This window comes from Saimiri boliviensis, chromosome 6 (assembly GCF_048565385.1).
Source record: "Saimiri boliviensis isolate mSaiBol1 chromosome 6, mSaiBol1.pri, whole genome shotgun sequence".
NCBI classification, from domain to species: domain Eukaryota; kingdom Metazoa; phylum Chordata; class Mammalia; order Primates; family Cebidae; genus Saimiri; species Saimiri boliviensis.
In genome coordinates this window covers 121110209-121133045 of record NC_133454.1, presented here as the reverse complement: position 1 = coordinate 121133045, position 22837 = coordinate 121110209, and the positions used below count along the sequence as shown (strand labels likewise).

Below are 22837 nucleotides of genomic sequence, written 5' to 3'. Positions count from 1 at the left end.
CTCCCTGCGCCGCGGGCCGGGAGGCGCACGCTTGTTCGTACGGCGGCCGCGGCGGCGGGGCGGGGCCGGAGCAGCGGGCGGCGGCGGAGACGGCACCCGGGAGCGCGCCTCGCTTCGTCGGGGTCTCGCTCGGATCTCGGTCACCGCCTGGGTGAACCTCCAAGACTCGAGCGTGCAGCATGGGCGGAGTCGGAGAACCTGGACCGCGGGAGGGACCCGCGCAGCCGGGGGCGCCGCTGCCCATCTTCTGCTGGGAGCAGATCCGCGCGCACGACCAGCCTGGCGACAAGTGGCTGGTCATCGAGCGCCGCGTCTACGACATCAGCCGCTGGGAACAGCGGCACCCTGGGGGCAGCCGCCTCATCGGCCACCACGGCGCTGAGGACGCTACAGTAAGTAAGCCGTAGGGAAGCCACCCATCGGCGAGTGGAGCCTGGAGCTCGGCCTTGGGCTCGATGTCCCCCTCCACCTGTGGGGCCTTAGCATCCTCCCTCCCTTCGCTGACCTTTGACCTCCACGCCGGGACCCAGAGTTGGGATGGACGAGCCAGGGTCAAATATGGGGTACGGAGGCCGCTTCCCTGCGTGGAGGACCCATCGCTGTCCAGGGAGCAGGTCTGCGGGGGAGGAGGGGGCCTCAGAGGTGGGTGTGTCGTGCTGCAGAGACTGCCCTAGGCGACGGGCTGCCCTGTTGCTCCCAGGTCCCTGTTTCAGTCTGGGTTCCCATGCTGAGTGCGTGCTGAGGGCTAGGGGTGGGGCAGGGCAGGGTCCCCAGGGGCCAGTAAGGCTATGCCATTAGAGGCTGGGGGCTGGGCCAGCCTGAGGTCTGTGGCTTTCCCAAGAGCTGCTGTAAAGAGCTAAGGGACAGTGAGTCACCTCTCCGGGCTAGCAGCTGCATATGGGAGGGCTTTGCCAGCCAGGGGAGGTGGGCCTCTCCGGGAAGCACAGTCACCCCAGGAACAGGCTGGACTCTGGGGACCCCAACTTCCCATTCCCAGCCCCTGTCTAGACAGGGAGGGAATGTAGTCTGGCGCCTGGGGACTGTCTGGCTGGGGTCCAGTGGTGGAGCAGCCACACCAGCCCCTTTTCCTCAGTCCCCCCACCCTGCCTTCGAGAACAAGAGTTGGGGCCACGACGCCCTGTCCTTGACCCTCCAAATTTCTAAATTGCCACACTGGGTACCAGGAAGGTCTTCAAGACCCAAGGACATGAATCCTGAGTGCTGCCCTCAGTTCTTTAAGTATTTAGTGCTGTGGGCAGCAGAGGAGATTCTGTCCTGTCCCAGGACTATCACTCTTGCCAGGGCCACCTGCTCTCTGCTGATGGCCATCTCCCACGTGTTAGACCAGGCGTCCGCAAACTTTTTACACAGGGGGCCAGTTCACTGTCCCTCAGAGCGTTGGAGGGCTGCCACATACTGTGCTCCTATCACTGACCACCAATGAAAGAGGTGTCCCTTCCTGAAGTGCGGCGGGGGGCCGGATAAATGGCCTCAGGGGGCCGCAGTTTGGGGACGCCTGTGTTAGACAATCTTCACCTGACTCTTTGAGGAAGAAAGCCCCTCTTTTCCCTTCCCATCCCAGGAAGCTGAGGAGTGAGGATAAGAATCCTCCTGAAATTCTAAAAATAAAAGAGAAACTTGTCTGTGGCTGCTCAAGGGCCAGGTACTGGCCTGAGGGGAGAGCACAGCCGTGGGTTGAAGCAGCCGGGGGCAGTATCTCAGTGTGCAGGTGTTTGCATGGCTGGGTGAGTGTGGGTGTACATGCCTGCCTTTCTGCCAGGGCATGGCGAGATAAGGGGCACAGTCTCTCCCCCTTAGCCTGGCTGAGCACTGGCCTCCCTTCAAGGGGTCTTGCAGATGCCTGCCCTGATCTTTTAAAAAAATGTATTTATTTTATTTATTATTAATTATTTTTATTTGTTTAAAAATAGAAACAGAGTCTTTCTTTGTTACTCAGGCTGGTCTCAAAATCCTGGGTTCAAGCATTCCTCCTGCCTCAGCCTCCCAAGGTTCTGAGATTACAGGCATGAGCCACCACACCCAGCCTGCTCTGATCTTTCTGTATGGATACAGAAAGCTTTCCTCCCCCACTCCCCACACCCCCCACACACTCCGGCCCAAGATGGAGTCTCGCCCTGCCACCCAGGCTGGAGTACAGTGGCGCCATCTTGGCTCACTGCAACCTCTGCCTCCCAGGTCCAAGCAATTCTCCTGCCTCAGCCTCTCGAGTAGCTGGGATTATAGGTATATGCCACCACACCCAGCTTTGTATTTTTAGTAGAGATAGAGTTGTACCATGTTGGCCAGGCTGGTCTCAAACTCCTGACCTCATGATCCACCCACCTTGGCCTTCCAAAGTGCTGGGATTACAGGCGTGAGTCACCATGCCCAGCCGGGATACAGAAAGCTTTTATTTCATCACTCTTCCTGCCTGGTGCCAGGCCTTTGCTGAGGTTTCCCTCAACTGGAATTCCTGACTGAACATTTAGAGCTTGGGTTGCTGAGACCTCCATCACACAGTTTTCTCATTGATTCATAGCTAATACGATCTGTTTTAAAAACATCTCTCTGCTCCCTGCGGCAGGGTCCCAGCTCTGCTATTGGAGGCACTGAGTGACCTTGAAGCAGGCATATCACTCCTCTGTGCCTCAGTTTACTAATCTGTAAAGTGGGGAGAGCTGGGGCAGATGGTGAGCCGGCTGAGGGCAGGCCTGTGTCTTCTCAAGCCCATGGCACAGGCCTGCCAGGTAGTAGTTTGTGTTCAGTCAATGCTGCTGGTCCCTAAGTATGAGTGTGTCCTGCTCACTGCAGCGTAGAGTGGGACAGCCCTGCACGGCTACCCCTTCGCTGGGTGACCTTATCTGATTACGGCCCTATCTGTAGTAGGAAGGAGCCACTTTAGGCTGTCTCTTAGCTCCCTCAAGGCCCACACCCTGGACCAGAGTTGCAAGAAACACCTGGTCCATTTAGGCCAAAGGGTTGCTGGGGTGGAGCGATCCGTCTTTGTCCATGATGAGCCCACAGGGCAGACCAGGGGTTGGGCCAGCCTCATGTCCCGTGTAGTTGAGCCCAGACCCCAGCCATCTCATCCCAGGCGGTGGCCTCAGGTGGAGTTGGGCCAGCCAGTTGCCAGGGCTGGTTTCCGGCTGCCACCTCTCACCAGCCCCGGCTGCCCATCAGCTGTTCTCATGTCCAGGCAGCGAAGCCTTCCTGCCAGGAAATTCCCAGAGTTTCTGTGCCATGAAGTCAGCCTGTAGCCATCCTAGGACACAAAGCCGGGTGCCTGGGGAGAATGCTCTGGGCCGTTGGCCAGGTTTGTCTAAGAGTCATAGGCAGCCTGATACTAACAGAGCCAGCCAGGGAGGGATGAGGCCCAGCCGCTGCTGGCCATAGTATACAAGTGCCATGTGCTAAGCACCTACTATGTGCCAGGTTTTGAATTCAGTGCTTGATTTATTGAAACTCTCTTTTTAATTCTCAAGGTGTCTGGGCACCATTTATTGTTATTGCCACTTGACAGATGAGAAAACAGAGGCTCAGAAAGGCAAAGTGACTTGAAATTCAGTGACTGGTGTGGGATTTGAATCCACAGTTATGTTCTCAAGTACATGCTATGCTGCTGTCTAGCCTGTTTATTTCCACCACTCATTCATTCTTCAATGATTACTCATTCAGTCCATCAATGAGCACCTTCTCTATGTCATGCACGGTTCTCAGCTCTGAAGATGTGGCTGTGAGCAAAACTTCTGCAGGCAGTGAGTTCCCAGCAGAGGGATCGGCTGGTGGGACTGTGTGTCCTGTGTTTCAGTAATACAGCGTGGTTGCAGCAGAGAGCGGTGGGGAGAGGGTCTGGCAAGTGAGGTCTAGAGGCGGCTGGGCTGGTTCATGCTGGATGTTTATGTCCTCGGAAGGACTTTGGCTTTATTCTAAAGAGGATGGGGAGCCCCAGAGAGCAGAGCAGTCTGATGGACATTTGAAAGCATCCTTAATGGAGAGAGTGAAGGCAGAGCCTCCTAGAAGAGTAGAGGGTAAGAGAAGGGAGGATGGGGACCTGCCTTCCCCAGGGGAGGCCACTCAGAAGAGGCAGAGTGTGGCCAGGGCGGAGAGTAAGAGAGGCTGTGGACACAGGCACACTGGTCCAGTGTGAGCCACTAGATTTAGCTTCCTGTAGTCTTTAGAGAGGGAGCCAGCCTGGCCTCACTCTGTGACCTTGGACACATCCTTTCACTTCTGGGTCTCGGTTTCCCCATTAATGTGATGAGGATAAGAATGCTTTTGTACTGGGCACACTGTGAGGATGGTACTAGACATCTGGGTGCCTGGTTACCATGGGCAACAAAGCTCTATTCATGGGTATGATGAACGCATTGCCCACAGCTCCTCAGGGTGGATGAGGGGTTTCCCAGCAGCCCTGCTGCCCTTTGGGCTGAAGCCCTCACAACTATGGGAAAATCCAAGTTCCAGCAAACCCTCTGAGCCCTCTGCCTTAGCACCTTCCTTTTGAGTGGTTCTCTAAGCCTGGTCTGGGCTGGCCAGTGCTGCACCAGAGGTTGAATCATAGTAATTGCAGCCAACAGTTGTTGACTATGTACTGTTCTGAGGGGTTTAGATGTGGTAACTGAATTCACCTAACAACTTTGTGAGGCGAGTCCTGTTGTTACTCATTTTGCAGATGAGGAGACTGAATTTAAAACTGGGTAGTGTAATGGAACCTTCTTGGGACCCTTAAAGGGTGGGGCCTTTGTACTTGGGCCACAAGGGTGGGGTTTGCGTTTGGGTGGGAGCTGGGGAGGGGTAGATCTGAGGCCACCAGAGGGGGGCAGTGGCTCTGGAGCTACTCTGCTCCCTCCTACCACACTGACTGCCTTGAAAGTCCCCAAATGGCCAGGCACCATGGCTCACACCTGTAATCCCAGCACTTTGGGAGGCTGAGGCAGGTGGATCCCGAGGTCAGGAGATCGAGACCATCTTGGCTAATGTGGTGAAACCCCATCTCTACTGAAAATACAAAGAATTAGCCATGCGTGGTGGGGGGGGGGGGGCGCCTGTAATCCCAGCTACTCAGGAGGCTGAGACAGGAGAATCCCTTGAACCCAAGAGGCGGCGGTTGCAGTGAGCCGAGATCACGCCACTGCATTCCAGCCTGTTGAGAAAGTCCCCCTAATGGCCACTCCCATGAAATGTGACTGCCCTGGGCCCCCCGGCAGTCATTTTCTGCAAGGCCACTGCCCATCCAGGCCCCTTCCCCAGAAGGGCTGCCGTGCCCTGTCCCTTCCCTGTGGGAGGAATCGGGATTGTCTGGTGGCGTCAGCAGGATACCGCCCCTGGGCATCCCTCCCCCTTTCTTCCTGCGGGTTTCTGATGAAACAAGTGGGATCCAGTAGTGAAGCCAGAGGTCAGTGGTGGAGAGAGGACCACGGGCCAGAGCCTGTAGCTGCCTTGGGGCTGTCGTGGCCACAGCGACACCTGTGAGGCCAAGATGCTGGCTGCAGGAGCCCTCACATGTATGCCCACCCTTCACCAGGACACTGAGGGGGACAGGGGTGGCTTCTTGGGGGTGTCTGCCTTCGACTTGGGCTCTGCTACACAGGCCAAATTTGGATGTGCCATGTTTAGAGTTGTGTGTCTTTTGGATCTCTTTGGGCCTCAGTTTCCTCATCCGTAAAATGGATGCTGATAGTGCTTCCCCACTGGCCTCCTCTGAGGCGCGCCAGGGAGAGGATGGGATGGAGCATGGTGTGCTGGGCATGCTCCTGCTCTACCCACCTACCTGGGAGAGGAGAGAAGCAGGAACGTCATGGGGGTGTTGTTTGAGGTATAGCCCTGTCACCCCAACCTCCTGCAAAGGCCTGAGGAGGCAGCGAGGACAGACCCCGACCACCTGAGCCCTCAGCAGCCCTGCCACACTCCCTGCTCCCTCCTCCTCTTTCCTGACTGATCTAGAATGTTCTCAATTCTTCTAGAAAGCTGCCCGCTCCTCCTCTCAGCCTCAGGCTTGGCCAGGACTTAACAGGCAGGCGGAAAAGCAGCATCTCCACTCTCTTCCCCTACACCTGCAGGCTCCTCCCACAGGCACTTACCTCTAAGTGGACTCTCAGGAGAAGGCGCATCAGGGCTGCCAGGCTCAGATAAGAGCTGGGCTGTGGAGCTCTTGCCAGCTACCAGGCCCCTTCTAAGTGCTTTACCGCCACTGACTCCATCCTCCCAGCAGCCTTGTGAGATGCGCATTTGTGGTTCCCAGTTTACAGATGAGAAAATACTGATCAGAGAGGGATGCGTTCTCATCTGGGTCTCCCTGGCTCCTGGGTAGCAGCTCAGGTTCCATCCTGGGCAGGCTGGCTCTGGGCCACCTACTCTGTCTAGCCGCTGTGCGGACTTAATGGTGGGGCTGGGGCAGGGCATGGGCTTCTATGGCCAACTGAGCCACTCTAGGCTTCCAGGGACCAAGGCCAGGCTGAGCTGTCTCTGTATCCTAAGGGAGCATGAACATCATGGAAGACAGGCCTGGGTTCGAATCCCAGCTCTGCCACTATTAACTGTGACCTGGTTAGGCACCGTGGCTCACCCCTATAATCCCAGCACTTTGAGAGGCTGAGGCAGGCAAATCGTGAGATCAGGAATTCTAGACCAGCCTGGCAAACATGGTGAAACCCCGTCTCTACTAAAAATACAAAAATTAGCTGGGTGTGGTGGCACACGCCTGTAATCCCAGCTACTGGGGAGGCTGAGGCAGGAGAATCACTTAAACCTGGGAGGCGGAGGTTTCAGTGAGCCGAGATCATGCCTCTGTACTCTAGCCTGGGCGACAAAGTGAGACTCCGTCTCAAAAAAAAAAAAAAACAAAACAAAACTGTGACCTGGCATGTATCCCTTCCTGCTGAGCCTTCATTTCCTCACCGGCAAAATGGTTCGTGCCCCTGCCTTGCGGGCTGTGGAGGGTCGGCTCTCGCCCACCTGCTGTTGAGCAGCTGCTCTCTGCCTACCTCTCAGGGGGCCGCTGTGCGCAGGGCCTGTCGCTGCCTCCAGGAGCCTGTGCTTGGGGGTGCCGTTTGATTCCACTGCTCAGGTGCCCAACGAGAAATCTCGAGTGCTGCTTTCCACTCGCTTGGGTGTGGGTGGGGGAGGGTCACGGGGCTTGATGCACATACCCCTGGGTGGACATTTCTGGGTGTGCTTACGGTGGGTGAGAGTGGGGCCTCCCGAGGTTCCCTGAGACTCCACTGATGAGACCCAAGAACCACCCTCCTGCTCCCGCAGCCCAGGCTTCTAGCAGCCAGACCCTTGGCTTCTTGAGATAGTGACTGGCCTTGTGGCAAGGACCCTCGCACCCCACCTGGGAGACTAGCTGCCTCCTCTCTGGTCCAGAAGTGGCCACAGCACTGTTTTTTGTTTTTGTTTTTAACCTTTTTTTTTATTTAAATTTTTTTTTTATTTTTTAGACAGAGTTTTGCTCTTGTTACCCAGGCTGGAGTGCAATGGCACGATCTCGGCTCACCGCAACCTCCGCCTCCTGGGTTCAGGCAATTCTCCTGCCTCAGCCTCCTGAGTAGCTGGGATTACAGGCACACGCCACCATGCCCAGCTAATTTTTAGTATTTTTAGTAGAGACGGGGTTTCACCATGTTGACCGGGATGGTCTCGATCTCTTGACCTTGTGATCCACCCGCCTCGGCCTCCCAAAGTGCTGGGATTACAGGCTTGAGCCACCGCGCCCGGCCGTTTTTGTTTTTACTTTAAGTTCCGGGGTACATGCGCAGGACGTGCAGGTTTGTTACACGGGTATCTATGTGCCATGGTGGTTTGTTGTACCCATCAACCCATCATCTAGGGTTTAAGCTCTGAATGCATTAGGTATTTGTCTTAATGCTCTCCCTCCCCTTCCCCCTCACCCCCCGACAGGGTGTGTGATGTTCCCTTCCCTGTGTCCACATGTTCTCATCCTTCAACTCCCACTTATGAGTGAGAGCAGACCTGGGTTCTGATCTAACCTCAGTCAAACCAAACTGTGTGACCTTGAAGAAATAGCTTAACCTCTCTCTCTGAGTCTTAGCTTCTGCCTGGCCACCAGGTCCTTAAGGAGAGGCCCAGAGGCGACTGGGTCACATGACCTCAGCCAGGGTTCCAGAAAAGGCTGTTTGCTGGTCTATCAGGTTTCAGCCTGAGCACCCTGCCCTGCTGGTGCTCCCTGGCAGCATGAGAAGCACAGCTCCCGGAGTGCCCACCCAGCCCCGAGAGCCTAGCCTGCTTCTCAGGGAACTGGCACAGCCCCACCTGTCCCTTCCCCGGCTGGAGCCCTGTCCATGGTTCTGGGGTTCTCTGACACAGCCCTGAGGGGCTCACACTTTCCCTTTTCCTCACAAAGGGTAGACCTGATTTGAAGACCTTTGGGTGGGCTTGGCTCTGCCCTCCCCTGTCAGTGCCTCGACAGGCCTGGCCCAGGTGAATCAGGACCAACGGGAAAGGAGGCGAGGAGACCAATCTGCACCCGAGATCCTCAGCTCAAGGAGGTGGCCCCAGAACCAACAGGGGATGAAAGAGGGAAAGGCTGAGAGGGAGGAGATTCTGGGGCCGCAGCCACAGCTTGCGTGTTGTGCCGGGTGCATCTGTGCATGCCTGGTGGGTCTTTGCGTACTGTGTGTGCAAGGCTGTGTTTGGCTGAGTGTTCATGTGGGCTGTGATCGTGGGCATGTTTCTGAGCATCTGAGTGATGCCTACCGAGGTGGGCTGTTGAGGTGTGTGATGCCTGCTGAGTGATGCCTGCTGAGGTGTGTCTGCGTGAGTGTGTGTGTGTGTGTGTGTGTGTGTGTGTGTGTGTGTGTGTCTGGGGAGTTTCAAAGGAGAGAGAGGAAACCGGCATCACACTGGCTTAGCCTTGAAAAGGGAGGACATCGGCCGGGCACAGTGGCTCATGCCTGTAATCCCAGCACTTTGAGAGGGTTAGGCGGATGGGTCACAAAGTCAAGAGTTCAAGACCACCCTGGCCAGGATGGTGAAACCCTGTCTTTACTAAAAATACAAAAATTAGCCAGGTGAGGTGGCAGGCACCTGTAATCCTAGCTCCTTGGGAGGCTGAGCCAGGAAAATTGCCAGAACCTGATGGGTGGAGGTTGTAGGGAGCCGAGATCGAGCCACTGCAATCCAGCCTGGTCGACAGAGTGAGACTCTGTCAAAAAAACCGACATCCTGACGTGCTGCCACCTGGTGCTGCAACCTGGATGAACCTTAAGGACACTGGGCTGAGTGACAACAAGCCAGACGCAAAGGGACAAAATGTAACTTCTCCCAGATGAGGTTCCTGGAGGAGGAGGTCTGTTCGGACAGAGGTAGCGTGGTAACGTCGTGGTTGCTGGGGGCAGGGGAAGGAGGGAATGGAGAATTTGTATTTAATGGGGACAGAGTTTCAGTTGGGGAAGATGGAAAGTTCCGGAGCTGGATGGTAGTGATGGTGGGACAACACTGTGGATGCCACTGAGCTGCACACCTGAAAACGCCTAACATGGTAAATTTCATGTATATTTTGCTATGATTTTTTAAAAATTGGCTGGGCGTGGTGGCTCACGCCTGTAATCCCAGCGCTTTGGGAGGCTGAGGTGGGAGGATGGCTTGAGCTCAGGAGTTTGAGGCCAGCCTGGGCAACATGGTGAAACTCCGACTCTACAAAGTATGCAAAAATTAGCCCAGTGTGGTGGCTCGCTCCTGTAATCCCACCTACTCAGTAGGCTAAGGCACAAGAATCTCCTGAACCTGGAGGGCGGAGGTTGCAGTGAGCAGAGATCGCGCCACTGCACCCCAGTCTGGGCGACAGAGCGAGACTCTGTCTCAAAAAAATAATAAATAAATTTAAGAATTGGAGACCAGGTGTGTTTCATGCCTGTAATCCCAACACTTTGGGCGGCTGAGGTGGGAGGATCACTTGAGGTCAGGCGTTTAAGACGTGCCTAAGCAACATAGTGAGATCCTGACTCTACAAAAAAGTTCAAAAGTTAATGAGACATGGTGGCTTGTGCCTGTAGTCCCAGCTGCAGTGGAGATTGAGATGGGAGGATCACTTATGACCAGGATTTCAAGGCTGCAGTGAGCCATGATTACACCACTGCCCTCCAGCTTGGTGACAGAGCGAGGCCCTGTCTCAAAAAAAATTTTAAGTGTTTTTTTGGGTTGGGCGTGGTGGCTCATTCCTGTCATTCCAGTACTTTGGGAGGCTGAGGGGGGTGGATTGCTTGAGTTTAAGACCAGGAGTTTAAGTCCAGCTGGGCAACGTGGTAAACAAACCCCATCTCTACCAAAAAAAAAAAAAAAAAAAAAAAATTAGCCTGGTGTGGTGGCACACACCTGTACTAACAACTCCAGGTGAGGCTAAGATGGGAGGATCACCTGAGCCTGGGAGGTTGAGGCTGCAGTGAGCAGTGATTGCGCCACTGCACTCCAGCCTGGGCGACACAGCAAGACCCTGTCTGAAAAAAAAAAGTATATTTTAAGAGTTAATGCTCAGCATTCCAGACCCAGAAAGACCCTGAAGTCTTGTTGCCTTGGTTTGCCCAGGAGTTTGAGGCTGACCTTGGGTAACATAGCAAGACTCTATCTCTAAAAAAAGAAACAAAGTCACCCAGTGGTGACTCAGTAGAGCCCTACCAGTCTTCCCTCCTGGTTCCCCTGTCGACACCAGCCCTAACTCTGCTGGCAGCCGGGAACCCAGACAGCTTCCTGGGGATCCCCAGCCTTGCCTCTGCCCCTTTCTCTCCCAATTTTGCTGCCCCTCCTTCAAGATTCATCTCAGAGAAGTGAGATCTGCACTTACACAGTCCCCTCTTCTGTCATGATGGAGCCAAGCCAGCCTGGGTTATTCTAGAAGGGGCACACCCTACCAGCTCCCCAGTCCCCAGGCCGCTCTGGGCCTGTAAGAGCAGGAAAGGGGACCCCTAGTAGACCATGTAGGTTTTACCTCTTAGTGGGTGCTGGAGGGGCCTGAAGTGCTTTTTGCCCCAGGGTTGTAGGAGAATGTCCTGGCAGTGACTTCAGGGACCGCTGGCTGTCACTTCTGTTTTAAGATACACCAGCTGGTAGGCTCATTAGTAAGAGGACAATAGGAGGCGCCTGTTCTCCATCAGCTTTCTTCAAAGGTGTTTCCTTTAGCCACTGGGAGGCCTCTCAGTCACCTTCTCCAGACCCGTGGGGACACCACCACCCAGCTCCTGCTGCTACGGTTCAGGCTAGCCCATTCTGAGAGACCCTCTGAAAGTACAAGGAAAAAAAGCAGTCGACGAGCTGTGAACAATTAATGAGCCGATTGCAATACTAAGACGGCGGGCAGATCCGGAATGCTAAGTGAGCCTCGCTGTGAAGTTCAAGTTTGCTTCACTTCTGGAGCCACTTCCTGGCTGGTCTCTCTCCCTGGATTTATCTTTTTCCCAGTCTGTCTTTTCCTCTCAACCTCTTCCTTTTTTTTTTTTTTTTTTTTTCTTACAACATGTTGATTATCAACTCTCACCCTCTTTCCATCCTCCTCCTTCCTTCTGCATTGTACCCCACCCCAACTCCAGCTATTACAGAGAATTGTAAGAATGTTAGATTATTCATTTTATTTACTTTTTTTTCTTTTTTTGTAAAAATAGAGACAAGGGCAGCTGGATGAGGTGGCTCATGCATGTAATCCCGGCACTTTGGGAGGCTGAGGCAGGTGGATTACCTGAGGTCAGGCGTTCGAGACCAGTCTGACCAACATGGAGAAATCCCGTCTCTACTTAAAATACAAAATTAGCTGGGTGCGGTGGGGCATGCCTGTGTTCCCAGCTACTCAGGAGGCTGAGGCAGGAGAATCACTTGAACCCGGAAGGTGGAGATTGCAATGAGCTGAGATCGTGCCTTTGCACTCTAGCCTGGGCAATAAGAATGAAACTCTGTCTTAAAAGAAAAAAATAGAGACAGGGTCTCACTATGTGGCCCAGGCTGGTCTTGAACTCCTGGCCTCAAGCAATCCTTGTGCCTCGGCCTCCACAAAATGTTGGGATTACAAACATGAGCCACAGTGCCTGGCCCACTTTATTTACTTTAAAAATAATAATAATAAAAATAAAAAACATTAGGCCAGGCATGGTGGGTCACCCTAACCTGGTCAACATGGCAAAACCCTGTCTCTACTAAAAACACAAAAATTAGCCAGGCGTGGTGGCACGCGCCTGTAATCCCAGCTACTCAGGTGAGTAGATAATCACTGAGACAAAATAATCGCTTGAACCCAGGCCATGGAGTTTGCAGTGAGCTGAGATTGTGCTACTGCACTCCAAACTGGGCAACAGAGCAAGACTCTGTCTCAAAAAGAAAAATTATATTTTCTGCTCCTGCTTCTTGTTTTGTAAGTCAAATGGGTTTAACTGTTCAAGTGTCTTCCTCACAAACCCCCAAGAACTCAATGTGTGTGGCCCTTGACTGATCCGCCCCCACCCCATGACCCAGTGGTCCTGTTATAAGTTTTCCCACCTACCCTTCACCCACTGCCTATGTTTGTAAAAATGGGGTAAATCAAATGTTTGTGACCCAGATTTTATTCTACATGCAGTGGAAACATGTATGACTTACAGAAAGCTCTTTGGAAAAGCAAAACCTTTTTTTGTGGTTCAAGAAATGGCCGGGCATGGTGGCTCATGCCTGTAACCCACCACTTCGTGAGGCTGAGGCAGGTGGATCACAAGGTCAGGAGTTCGAGACCAGCCTGGCCAAGATGGTGAAACATCACCTCTACTAAAAGTACAAAAATTAGTCAGGCGTGGTAGCAGGTACCTGTAATCCCAGCTACTCGGGACGCTGAGGCAGAGAATTGCTTGAACCTGGAAGGCAGAGGTTGCAGTGAGCCAAAATCACACGATGGCACTCTAGCCTAGGCAACAGAGCAAGAGTATGTCTCAAAAACAAAAGCAAAAAACTTTGGGACCCTTATAAGTCAGGCAGTATCTTTATTGGGCTGGGCACAGTGGCTCACACCTGCAATCCCAGCACTTTGGGAGGCTGAGGCGGATGGATCATGAGGTCAAGAGATTGAGACCATCCTGGCCAACGTGGTGAAACCCCATCTCTAAAAATACAGTAATTAGCTGGGCGTGGTGGCTCAAGCCTGTAGACCCAGCTAACTCAGGAGGCTGAGGCAGGAGAATTGCTTGAACCCGGGAGTTGGAGGTTGCAGTGAGCCGAGATTACGCTACTGCACTCCAGGCAACAGAGTGAGACTCTGTCTCGGGGGCAGGGGAGAAATCAGTCTTCCGGGGAGGTCTTTCTGTAAATCCAGAGCTGTAGATGTTTGACCGTGTTCAGAGAAGGGCTCTTGTGCTGGGTGAAGTGAATGGGGCACAGCAGGTGATGGGCGAAAAGCAGAACAACCTGGGGCCCTGGGAGGACCAGGGAGGGCTCATGGGCAAGGCGGACCCACTTGGCCCCATGCCTTTGACTGTTCATCAGCCGACTGACTTTCTGTCCGTCTGTGGTCTGCTCTGCCCATCCATCCGTAGTTCTTCTGCCTGTCTCTGCTGGCTGCTACTGTGCTACTCAGCTGTGTCTGTCTGTCCGTCCGCCTGACTGTCTGCTCTCCTTCAGGATGCCTTCCGTGTCTTCCATCAAGATCTCAATTTTGTGCGTAAGTTCCTGCAGCCCCTGCTGATTGGAGAGCTGGCCCCAGAGGAACCCAGCCAGGATGGACCCCTGAATGTGAGCAGGGCCCTGAGGGAGGCTCGGCCCCTGAGGAAGTGGGATGGCTGGAGGGCTGGGAGGGAGACATCGAGAGGTGGCCTGGAGCAGTTCCATCAGCATTTGCCCAAGGGGATGCAGGGCCAGGGCTGGGCCTGCCCTCCCCTCCCAGGGGGCAGGAAGTTGAAAGTGAAGCTGTAGGGATGCCCTGAGAAGCCCAGGGCTCCAGACCTGGTTCAGCCAGGCACTCATTCAGATCCCGAGGCCAGCTCCTTCCCGGTTGTCGTTCAGCATCCTCATCTACCAGGAGGGTTTTGATGAGCTAATTTCTCTCCTGACTGCAGCCTCTTACCATACCTTTTGGGAGGGAAAGGAGGCTTCGCCACCAGCCAGTGCCCCAGCTTACATCCTGGGCTGGATGTTCTTGTCACTTCATTCCCCTTTGCACACACCCCTGGGCCTGGTGCTGGGAGGAGTGGCTGGGGCTCCAGGAGAATGGGGGTGGGGAGGAATTGCTTCCCTGGCTGACCGGCTCCTCTGCTATGGTAGGCGCAGCTGGTCGAGGACTTCCGAGCCCTGCACCAGGCAGCCGAGGACATGAAGCTGTTTGATGCCAGTCCCACCTTCTTTGCTTTCCTGCTGGGCCACATCCTGGCCATGGAGGTGCTGGCCTGGCTCCTCATCTACCTCCTGGGTCCTGGCTGGGTGCCCAGCACCCTGGCCGCCTTCATCCTGGCCATCTCCCAGGTGACCCCAGCTCTGTATTGCAGCCGCCCTAACTGCCCAACAGACGTAGGCCCCTGTGCACCTGGGCATTGGGAACATATTTGCTAAATGAATGAATGGGCCTTGAATGGATGAATGGGCGAATGAACAGATGAATGAGTGAACAGCCTGAAGTCCAATCAGGTGTGTGTGTGGGTCAAGCTGCATTCCAGATGATCCAGGAAGTCCCTTACTTAACAAATCCTGCCGAGCGCAGTGGCACGTGCATGTAGTCCCAGTTACTTGGGAGGCTGAGGCTGGAGAATCGCTTGAGCCCAGGAGTTCTGGGCTGTAGTGAGCTATGCCGATTGGGTGTCCCCACTACGTTCGGCATCAATATGGTGACCTCGGGAGCAGGGAACCACCAGGAGAGCAAGTGTGCCAGGGACTGTGTGTGGGTGCGGGGGTTGAGGAATGGAAAGAGGGGTGAACCGGCCCAGGTAGGAAACAGAGCAGGTCAAAATGCCTGTGCTGATCAGTAGTGGGATCGCGCCTGTGAATAGCCACTGCACTCCAGCCTGGACAACATAGTGAGACCCTGTCTCTTAAAAAAAAAAAAAAAAAAATTCCCGATCAAGCACAGGGCCATGGAGCCTTAGGCTGCTGCCCTGCGCCTTCATGACACAAGCCCCTCCACCTCCCTGGGACTCAATTCTCATCTGTAAAAAGAGGACGCTGGCCCACAGGGTCTTGAAATGGAGCATTCACGCAGGGATACCTGGCAAGCTGAAAGAGTTTGCTGGGGCTCCATCCTTCCCAACAGCTTCTGACCCTGCCTGTGTCCCCAGGCTCAGTCCTGGTGTCTGCAGCATGACCTGGGCCATGCCTCCGTCTTCAAGAAATCCCAGTGGAACCACGTGGCCCAGAAGTTCGTGATGGGGCAGCTAAAGGTGAGGGTGGGGGTGAGTTGGCAGCCGGGTGCTGAGCTGGGGGAGAGGCGCTGGGTCTACCCAAGTGTGTGGGCACAGAGTGGGAAGCACAGCCTGCCCCTGAGAGCCCTCTCCTACCCCACAGGGCTTCTCCGCCCACTGGTGGAACTTCCGTCACTTCCAGCACCACGCCAAGCCCAACATCTTCCACAAAGACCCAGACGTCACGGTGGCACCTTTCTTCCTCCTGGGAGAGTCATCCATCGAGGTGGGTGGGGAGGGATGTGGACACCCTCTGGCTGGGCCTGCAGCTCAGGGGAACTAATGAAATGAGTCCCCGCTCTGACTCTGACCTAGCCCCTGATCTGTCCCCTGACCTAGCCCCTGATCTAGCCCCTGATCTAGCCCCTGACCTAGCCCCTGACCTAGCCTCTGATCTAGCCCCTGACCTAGCCCCTGACCTAGCCCCTGATCTAGTTCCTGATCTAGCCCCTGACCTAGCCCCTGATGTAGTTCCTGATCTAACCCTTGACCTAGCCCCTGACTTCTTTCCTGATCTCGCCTTCACTCTAGCTGGGCTGAGCCCCGCTCCCGTGTCTTTCCTTCCCACCTCCCAACCTGCTGGGGACAACCAACCTGGTTGCTAGAATCTAGAGTTGCCTTTGACCCTTGGCCCCAGCCAGCCCTGTGATCTTGCCTGGGAGAAGGAGGTGGCCTGGAGAGCTGCTGTCTCCAGCCACTGCCTGTCTCCACAGTACGGCAAGAAGAAACGCAGGTACCTACCCTACAACCACCAGCACCTGTACTTCTTCCTGAGTGAGTGTCCCTCTGTCCTCCTGGGGTGGGGGTGTGCCTGGGCCTGCACTGTCCTCCCCGCTGTCCTGGACCACTCCCAACCACCTCCGCTTCCTTGTCACGGCATCCACCCAGCCTCTGCAGCCTGTACATACTGTCCCAGCACCATGACTTTCCCCAGCTGTTTGCTCTGCCTGGGACACTTGGCAGCCACAGGCCATCACATCCCTGCTGGGAGCTTCCTCAAGCCGCACTTAGAATTTCTTCCTGCCCTCACGCTAGAGCGGTCTAGGGCCCTAGACACTTTGGGCCATTGTTGGGGTGGACAGAGCGAGCACTCAAGGCTGGCCCTGACCTGAGGCAGAAGGGAGGCGGGAAGTTGTGGGGTGAGGGCAGCCTGGGGAGGCTTGGACACAGGGTCAGGGGCAATGTGGGGTCATCCCAGACGGATGTGACCAGCACTACCAGATGGATGTGACCAGAACTGGGTGCAGGAGGTCCCAGGAGCACTCCTGGGGTAACAGCCCCTCACTCTGCTGCCCACCTGCCTCGGCAGCCCGGCCCCCTCCTGAGCGCACTCGTGCCCCTTCTTGCAGTTGGCCCACCGATGCTCATCCTGGTGAACTTTGAAGTGGAGAATCTGGCATACATGCTGGTGTGCATGCAGTGGGCGGTGAGTGGGGTTGCCCAGAACCCCGGGCATCCGGCTGCTGTGGCAGGAGGTAGTGTCTCGGGGGACAGTACCTGCCCGTGAAGGCACACTGGGTGCACATGTGCGTGCCGAGGTGCGGTTTGCACGTGTGCGCGCAGCAGGAGAACGAGTGTACCGGTGACTGCGTGCATGCGGGGGTTGAGGGATGGAAGGTGTGGGGATCTCTCTCGGTGAGGGTGTCTTCTTGGGAGGAATTGCTGGGCCACCTCTGCCAGGCCTCTGTGTCCCTGGCAGGACCTTCCCCAACACACCCTGCATGACACCTTCATCTCTAAGGTCAGCCCTGTGAGCTGGCAAGGCAAGGACCCTGTTCCTTTACTCAACTGAGAAAACCAGAGGGGGTGGTGGCCTGTCCTGGGCTCTGAGGCAAATCAGACAGAAGGGTTGGAACCTGAGGTCCCCCTCCCCCCTGCCAGGCCTCCAGATCCCCGGGCGCCTGGTGACCCCTCGGTGTCGCCTCTGCCCTCCTCTGCAGGACTTGCTCTGGGCCGCCAGCTTCTATGCCCGCTTCTTCTTATCCTACCTCCCCTTCTACGGCGTCCCTGGGGTGCTGCTCTTCTTTGTTGCTGTCAGGTATGGCAGGGAGTGGTGAGGTCACACACAGGTGACAGGTGACTCCACTGCACCCCCCACCAGAGCCTCCCTTTCCCCGTCTGCAGAATGAGCCCGGTGTTACTGCCTTCCTGGCTCGCTGGCAGAATCACATAAACACAAGTGTGAGAGGAGCCCAGGGTCGGCGGGTTTAGGGAGCATGGCGTGGCTTGTAAGTGGCCCCATGGGTGTCCTCCTTTGAGAGCAGGGCTGCTCTGGGCTCAGCCTCACAGTGGACACTGCTCCACTCAGGTTCTTTAAACACTGGCAAGGGGGCGATTACCACAATCCTATTGTACAGATAAGGAAGCCGAGGCCACCCAGGGACAGCTACCCTCCAGCCTGCACTCAGGGTGCCTAAGTGGTGAGCTGGACCTAGGGCAGTGCCCAAGCCTCCTCCACAGGGTCCTGGAGAGCCACTGGTTTGTGTGGATCACACAGATAAACCACATCCCCAAGGAGATCGGCCATGAGAAGCACCGGGACTGGGTCAGCTCTCAGGTGGGCAGCAGTAGGGGGGCTGGGTGGGGCCCATCCTGGGTGGGGCGGGGAGTATCCCAGCTAGGATCCAGCTGGCAAAGGAGGCATGAGGCCCTGGTGGGGCTGCCAGGTGGGGGACAGGGCCATGGGATCAGGGATCTGGACGGCTCCTCACCTGTGCTCCACCGGCTTCCGGCAGCTGGTAGCCACCTGCAACGTGGAGCCCTCGCTTTTCATCGACTGGTTCAGCGGGCACCTCGACTTCCAGATCGAGCACCAGTGAGTGCGGGTGCTGGGGGCCTGTGGGAAGTGGGGAGTGGGTTGTGGGAGGAGACCAGTGGGCAGGGCCTCTCGCTGGAAACCTCCCAGTTCAGGTGCCAGCACACGCTCCCCACCCCCAGCCTCTTTCCCAGGATGCCAAGACACAACTACAGCCGGGTAGCCCCGCTGGTCAAGTCGCTGTGTGCCAAGCACGGCCTTAGCTATGAGGTGAAGCCCTTCCTTACTGCGCTGGTGGACATTGTCAGGTGAGGCTGCAGCCTGAACCCTTTGCTCCAGTGGCTTCCCCAGGGTCTATGCCTGCTCTTGTCCAGGTCAGCCTCCTTCTGCCCCCCTGGGGCCTCTGAGCCTTACGGGCCCCTCCCCAAGAGCTGCCATTCAGACCTTTCTGTCCTCATCCCATGCCCTTCCCCGCTTCCCCAGCCTTCATGCACACAGCAAGAATTTCTGGAGCACCTACCGCAGACTCGGGCTGTCCCACAAACACAGCGGTGCCTGTGGTGAGCAGGTCTATGCAAACCTACCCCCAAAGGCTGAAGGAAAGAAGCTGACAGATCCAGTTTCTCGGAAAGAAACACTTAATAGGGACTTATGAACAGAAGCCATGTCACAGGGCTGGGAGCAGTGGCTCATGCTTGTAATCCCAGCACTTGGGAAGGCTGAGGCAGGCGGATCAGTTGAGGTCAGGAGTTCGAGACCAGCCTGGGCAACACGGTGAAACCCCATTTCTACTAAAATAATACAAAAACTAGCTGAGCGTGGTGACATGCACCTGTAGTCCCAGCTACTCGGGAGGCTGAGGCAAGAGAATTGATTGAACCTGGGAGGCAGAGGTTGCAGTGAGCCGAGATCGCGCCACTGCACTCCAGTCTGGGAGACAGAGCAAGACTCTCTCAAAAAAAAAAAAAAAAAAAAAAATGCAGCCCCTGCCTGGTCATCACCTGCTCCCCTCACCTCTCCCCACCCTGAGGGGCTTTTATTGTTTTGCCAAAGCACGTCTCCCATTTTCTGTAATTTATTTGTTATTTTAACTGCTTGCTGTTTGCTGAGCTCCAAGAAGGCAAGAAGCTCCCTGGAGCCTGTTTTGATCTCCGATTCTAGGAACACAGCCTGTTGGATGGCAAGGGCAATACATCTTCAAGCAAAACTGTCTGATAACTGATGCTTGACCCTAAATGCCAAGCTCATGGCACAGAGAACCCCCTCCTATAGACGTTTATCAATCTCTAGTGGTCGGCAGGTTCATAAGGACCACCTGCATGAAGTTCACCCTGCAAGCTTGCTGTACAGAGGGTACTTTCTGGAGGGCATGTGAGGGGATCTACCATCTCTTGGCTGCCTGAGACATGATTTTTTGTTTTTTTTTTTTTTGTTTTTGAGACAGAGTCTCGCTCTGTCGCCCAGGCTGGACTGCAGTGGCGGGATCTCAGCTCACTGCAACCTCTGTCTCGAGGATTCAAGTGATTCTCCTGCTTCAGCCTCCCAAGTAGCTGGGATTATAGGTGCCCGCCACCATGCCCAGCTAATTTTTGTAGTTTATTTATTTATTTTTTTTAAGTAGCAACAGAGTTTCACCATGTTGGCCAGGCTGGTCTCAATCTCCTGACCTCCTGATCTCCTAGCCTCGGCCTCCCAAAGCGCTAAGATTACAGGCATGAACCACCACACCCAGCTGGACCTGCATTTTTAATAAGGTGGTAGGATGGGCAGTATTGACAGGCTGGCATGTGAGCAGGGACAGGGAGGAGGGGAGAGGCCTCGCCCGGGGGACATCTGGTGAAGAACGTTCAGGCAGAGGGCACTTGACCCTAAATGCCAAGCTCATGGCATAGATAACGGAGGCAGGCATGCAGGCGCTCAGAGGAGGGACACACTGAGCTTGCATCTTGGAAAGCCGCCCCTACTGGGAATGACTGGTGGGCAGGAGTTGAAGTGGAAAGAGTAGAGTGGAGGCCACTCAGCCCTGTGGCCACCTTGGAGATGGAGAACAGAGGCCAGATTCTAAGTCTCACACCTCTGTGCCTTTGCACACGCTGTTCCCCTTACTTGGATGCCCTTCCTTCCTGTGCTGGTATTCAGACGCCCACTTCTCCTCCATGACCCCTCCCAGCCTGATGCTCTGAGCCCCTGGCATTTGGCACAGCCCCTTTAGAGCCCCTGGCATGGGGCTTCCTAGCAAGTTTTTGACATTTCTGGCTCCTCTGCTCAATATTGGGCCCAACATTGGGTGGGCAGGTTCTGTCTCTGGGTTGCAGTGCCCAGCAGGAGGAGGCAATGGAGAACTGGGTGCGGGAGGGACAGCTCCCCTGAGGCTTATGCCTGAACTTGGCCTTGGCTACCATCCAGCTCCCCTACCCCACACCACTCACCTGATCTAGAGAGAATGAGCACTCAGCTGTTCTCACAACCCAGCCTCTGGGTCCCACATCACTGCCTGCCCCCAGGGAAGGGAACCCACAGGGAATGGGATATTTCCACTGACACTTACCATGGGGGATAGAGAGTGTTAGCGTCTTGCAACTGAGCTCCTGACACCCACACCAACCTCCCAGGTCCCTGAAGAAGTCTGGTGACATCTGGCTGGACACCTACCTCCATCAGTGAAGGCAGCACCCCCTCGGGCACAGAAGGGCTCAGGGCACCAGCAGCCAAGCCAGCCCCTGGCGGGATCGACACCCCTGCCCCTCCACTGGCCAGCCTGGGGGTGCCCTGCCTGCCCTCCTGGTACTGTTATCTTCCCCTTGGCCCCCTCACATGTGTGTTCAGCAGCCCTAGGCCTTGGCTGTGGGCCTGATGGGATGGGGTAGAGGGAAGGTGAGCATAGCACATTTTCCTAAAGCAAGAATCAGGGGAAAGCTGTTATTTTTAATATTAAAATACATCCAGATGTATTATGGAGTGGAGTGGTGAATTTGCATGAGTTTTGAAGCTGGCGTCTGCCCAGATGTCCCAACAGTGTTCAGGCTCTCGGCCCTGTGTGTGTTGTTGGGGCGGGGGCGGGGAACGCTAAGGAGCTCCCTTCAGCTCTAGATGCCCACGGTTGCCTGGACTCAGACCTGCCCCAGGGCCTATTCACTTCCTGTGCCTGCTGGGCTTCAAGTCACTTGACCCTTCTGCATGATGGGATGAGCAGGCCCAGCAGGTGAGGACCCAGGCCTGGGGACCGTGTCTGTAGACACCTCTGGACACAGGTTGGGGAAGATGGTTGTGTCTCTGGACCTGCACTGGCCTCCCACAGCCCTCTATGATGGGAGCATCAAAGGGCCCCACGCAGTGGGCCACCTGCTGATCTCAGCACCACACCTGACATCGCACCAGCGGAGGTGGTACAGCCTTTGCCCAGTGTCCCAAGAAGGCAACGTTGATCTCCCTGAAGTCCACCTGGGACCAGGTGCTTACCCGTAGTTACTGCAGTGAAGAAGCTGGATGCCCGCGGTGTGGCCATTCCTGTCCCCGAGTCCCTGAAGTCAGGTCTCGGGCTCGTCTGGTAATGGCTGGACTGTGCCTGTGTGTTTTGGACAGTTCTGTGGAGGGCTTTGAGTTGCTTCTTGGGGCACTCAGAATTGGGAAGATCTGGCTGGATCACTCAGTCCCCAGCACCCACACACCCCAGCAGCTCCAAGCCGAGCTGAGGGTTTTCATCTGATGGTCGGCAGCTTGAAAAATCAAGCTGAGCGAGGATGTCTGTGAGGCCTTTCTGGAGTGGGAGCCCGGGTCGCCCCACGAGCTGCAGGGATTGCCCCCGACGTTGTCTGGGCTTCCGTTGGTCTGGACTGGGTTCTCTTTGGGAGATGGAAAAGGTGCGAATTCTGCCAGTTCCTGTTCAGCCCTTCCCAGGACCATCCTCCATGGGATGGAGCTGGAGGGGAAGCCTGCACTGCCTCATCAACCCGCCCCCACTCCACACACACACAAGCTGGCCCTGAGTGTGGCTGCTCATGAATGTCTTCTCTTCCAAGACAGCTAGAAAGCTGCTCTCAGGGCCAAAGCTGATCACCACAGTCTCGCACCTGCTTCCTCTCTGCGGGCTGGGCCGTCTGCACGTTCCCATGAGCTCTTGCCGTTCTTCCAAGGGGCTCCCCTTCTAGGATGTTCTCTTGGACCCACAGGGCTCCTTCCCTGCCCTGCCCAGCCTGTGGCCAGGGTCTCCGTGACAGCACCTGGAATACTGACCTCATTCGATGCTGGAGGCTGGTGGCAGCCCAGAGCTGGCCCAGGAGACCTTGGTGTGTGTTTTCTGAGGATGACAGACGGGATGTCTGGGTCCTGCTTCCTTCACCCTGACTTCTGAGGCAGGGGAGCACTGGGGGAGGTCCACATCATCTCCCAGGCCCAGGAGCAGACAGCCCAAAGCTCCCCATGGCCTCCCAGCCAAGGGTAGTGCCAGCAGAGACCTCCTGGAAGGTGAGGGAAGCAGAGGGTGGCAGCCCCTTCAGCTTGGTTATGAGTGAGGTACCTGCTCTACTCCGGGTGTCACCCAGCCCCACCCTGATCCACTCAAGTCAGACAGACTTGGGAGTGGGGTAGGGGTAAGTCCTGTCTCTGCCAGGACACGGCTGTGTGACCTCGGGGGAGTTCCTTGACCCCTCTGAGCAGTGGCACCTAGAGTGATGGAAGAAAGGCTCTTGGCAAAGGGCAGAGCAGCAGGCGCAGAAGTTTATTCACAAATTTT

At 55.7% G+C, this 22837-nt stretch overlaps 1 protein-coding gene across 1 annotated transcript; it reads left to right on the top strand.

The window, feature by feature from the left end:
• FADS3 (fatty acid desaturase 3) lies at positions 1 to 21056 on the top strand. The gene is made up of 12 exons (XM_003920214.4): positions 1 to 392; positions 13585 to 13695; positions 14224 to 14421; positions 15228 to 15329; positions 15454 to 15576; positions 16064 to 16124; positions 16700 to 16776; positions 17291 to 17388; positions 17811 to 17907; positions 18086 to 18165; positions 18288 to 18413; positions 20718 to 21056. The coding sequence occupies exons 1-12, from the start codon at positions 180 to 182 to the stop codon at positions 20767 to 20769; spliced, it is 1338 nt and encodes a 445-aa protein (XP_003920263.1). The 5' UTR covers positions 1 to 179; the 3' UTR covers positions 20770 to 21056.
• Positions 21057 to 22837: the final 1781 nt, after the last annotated feature.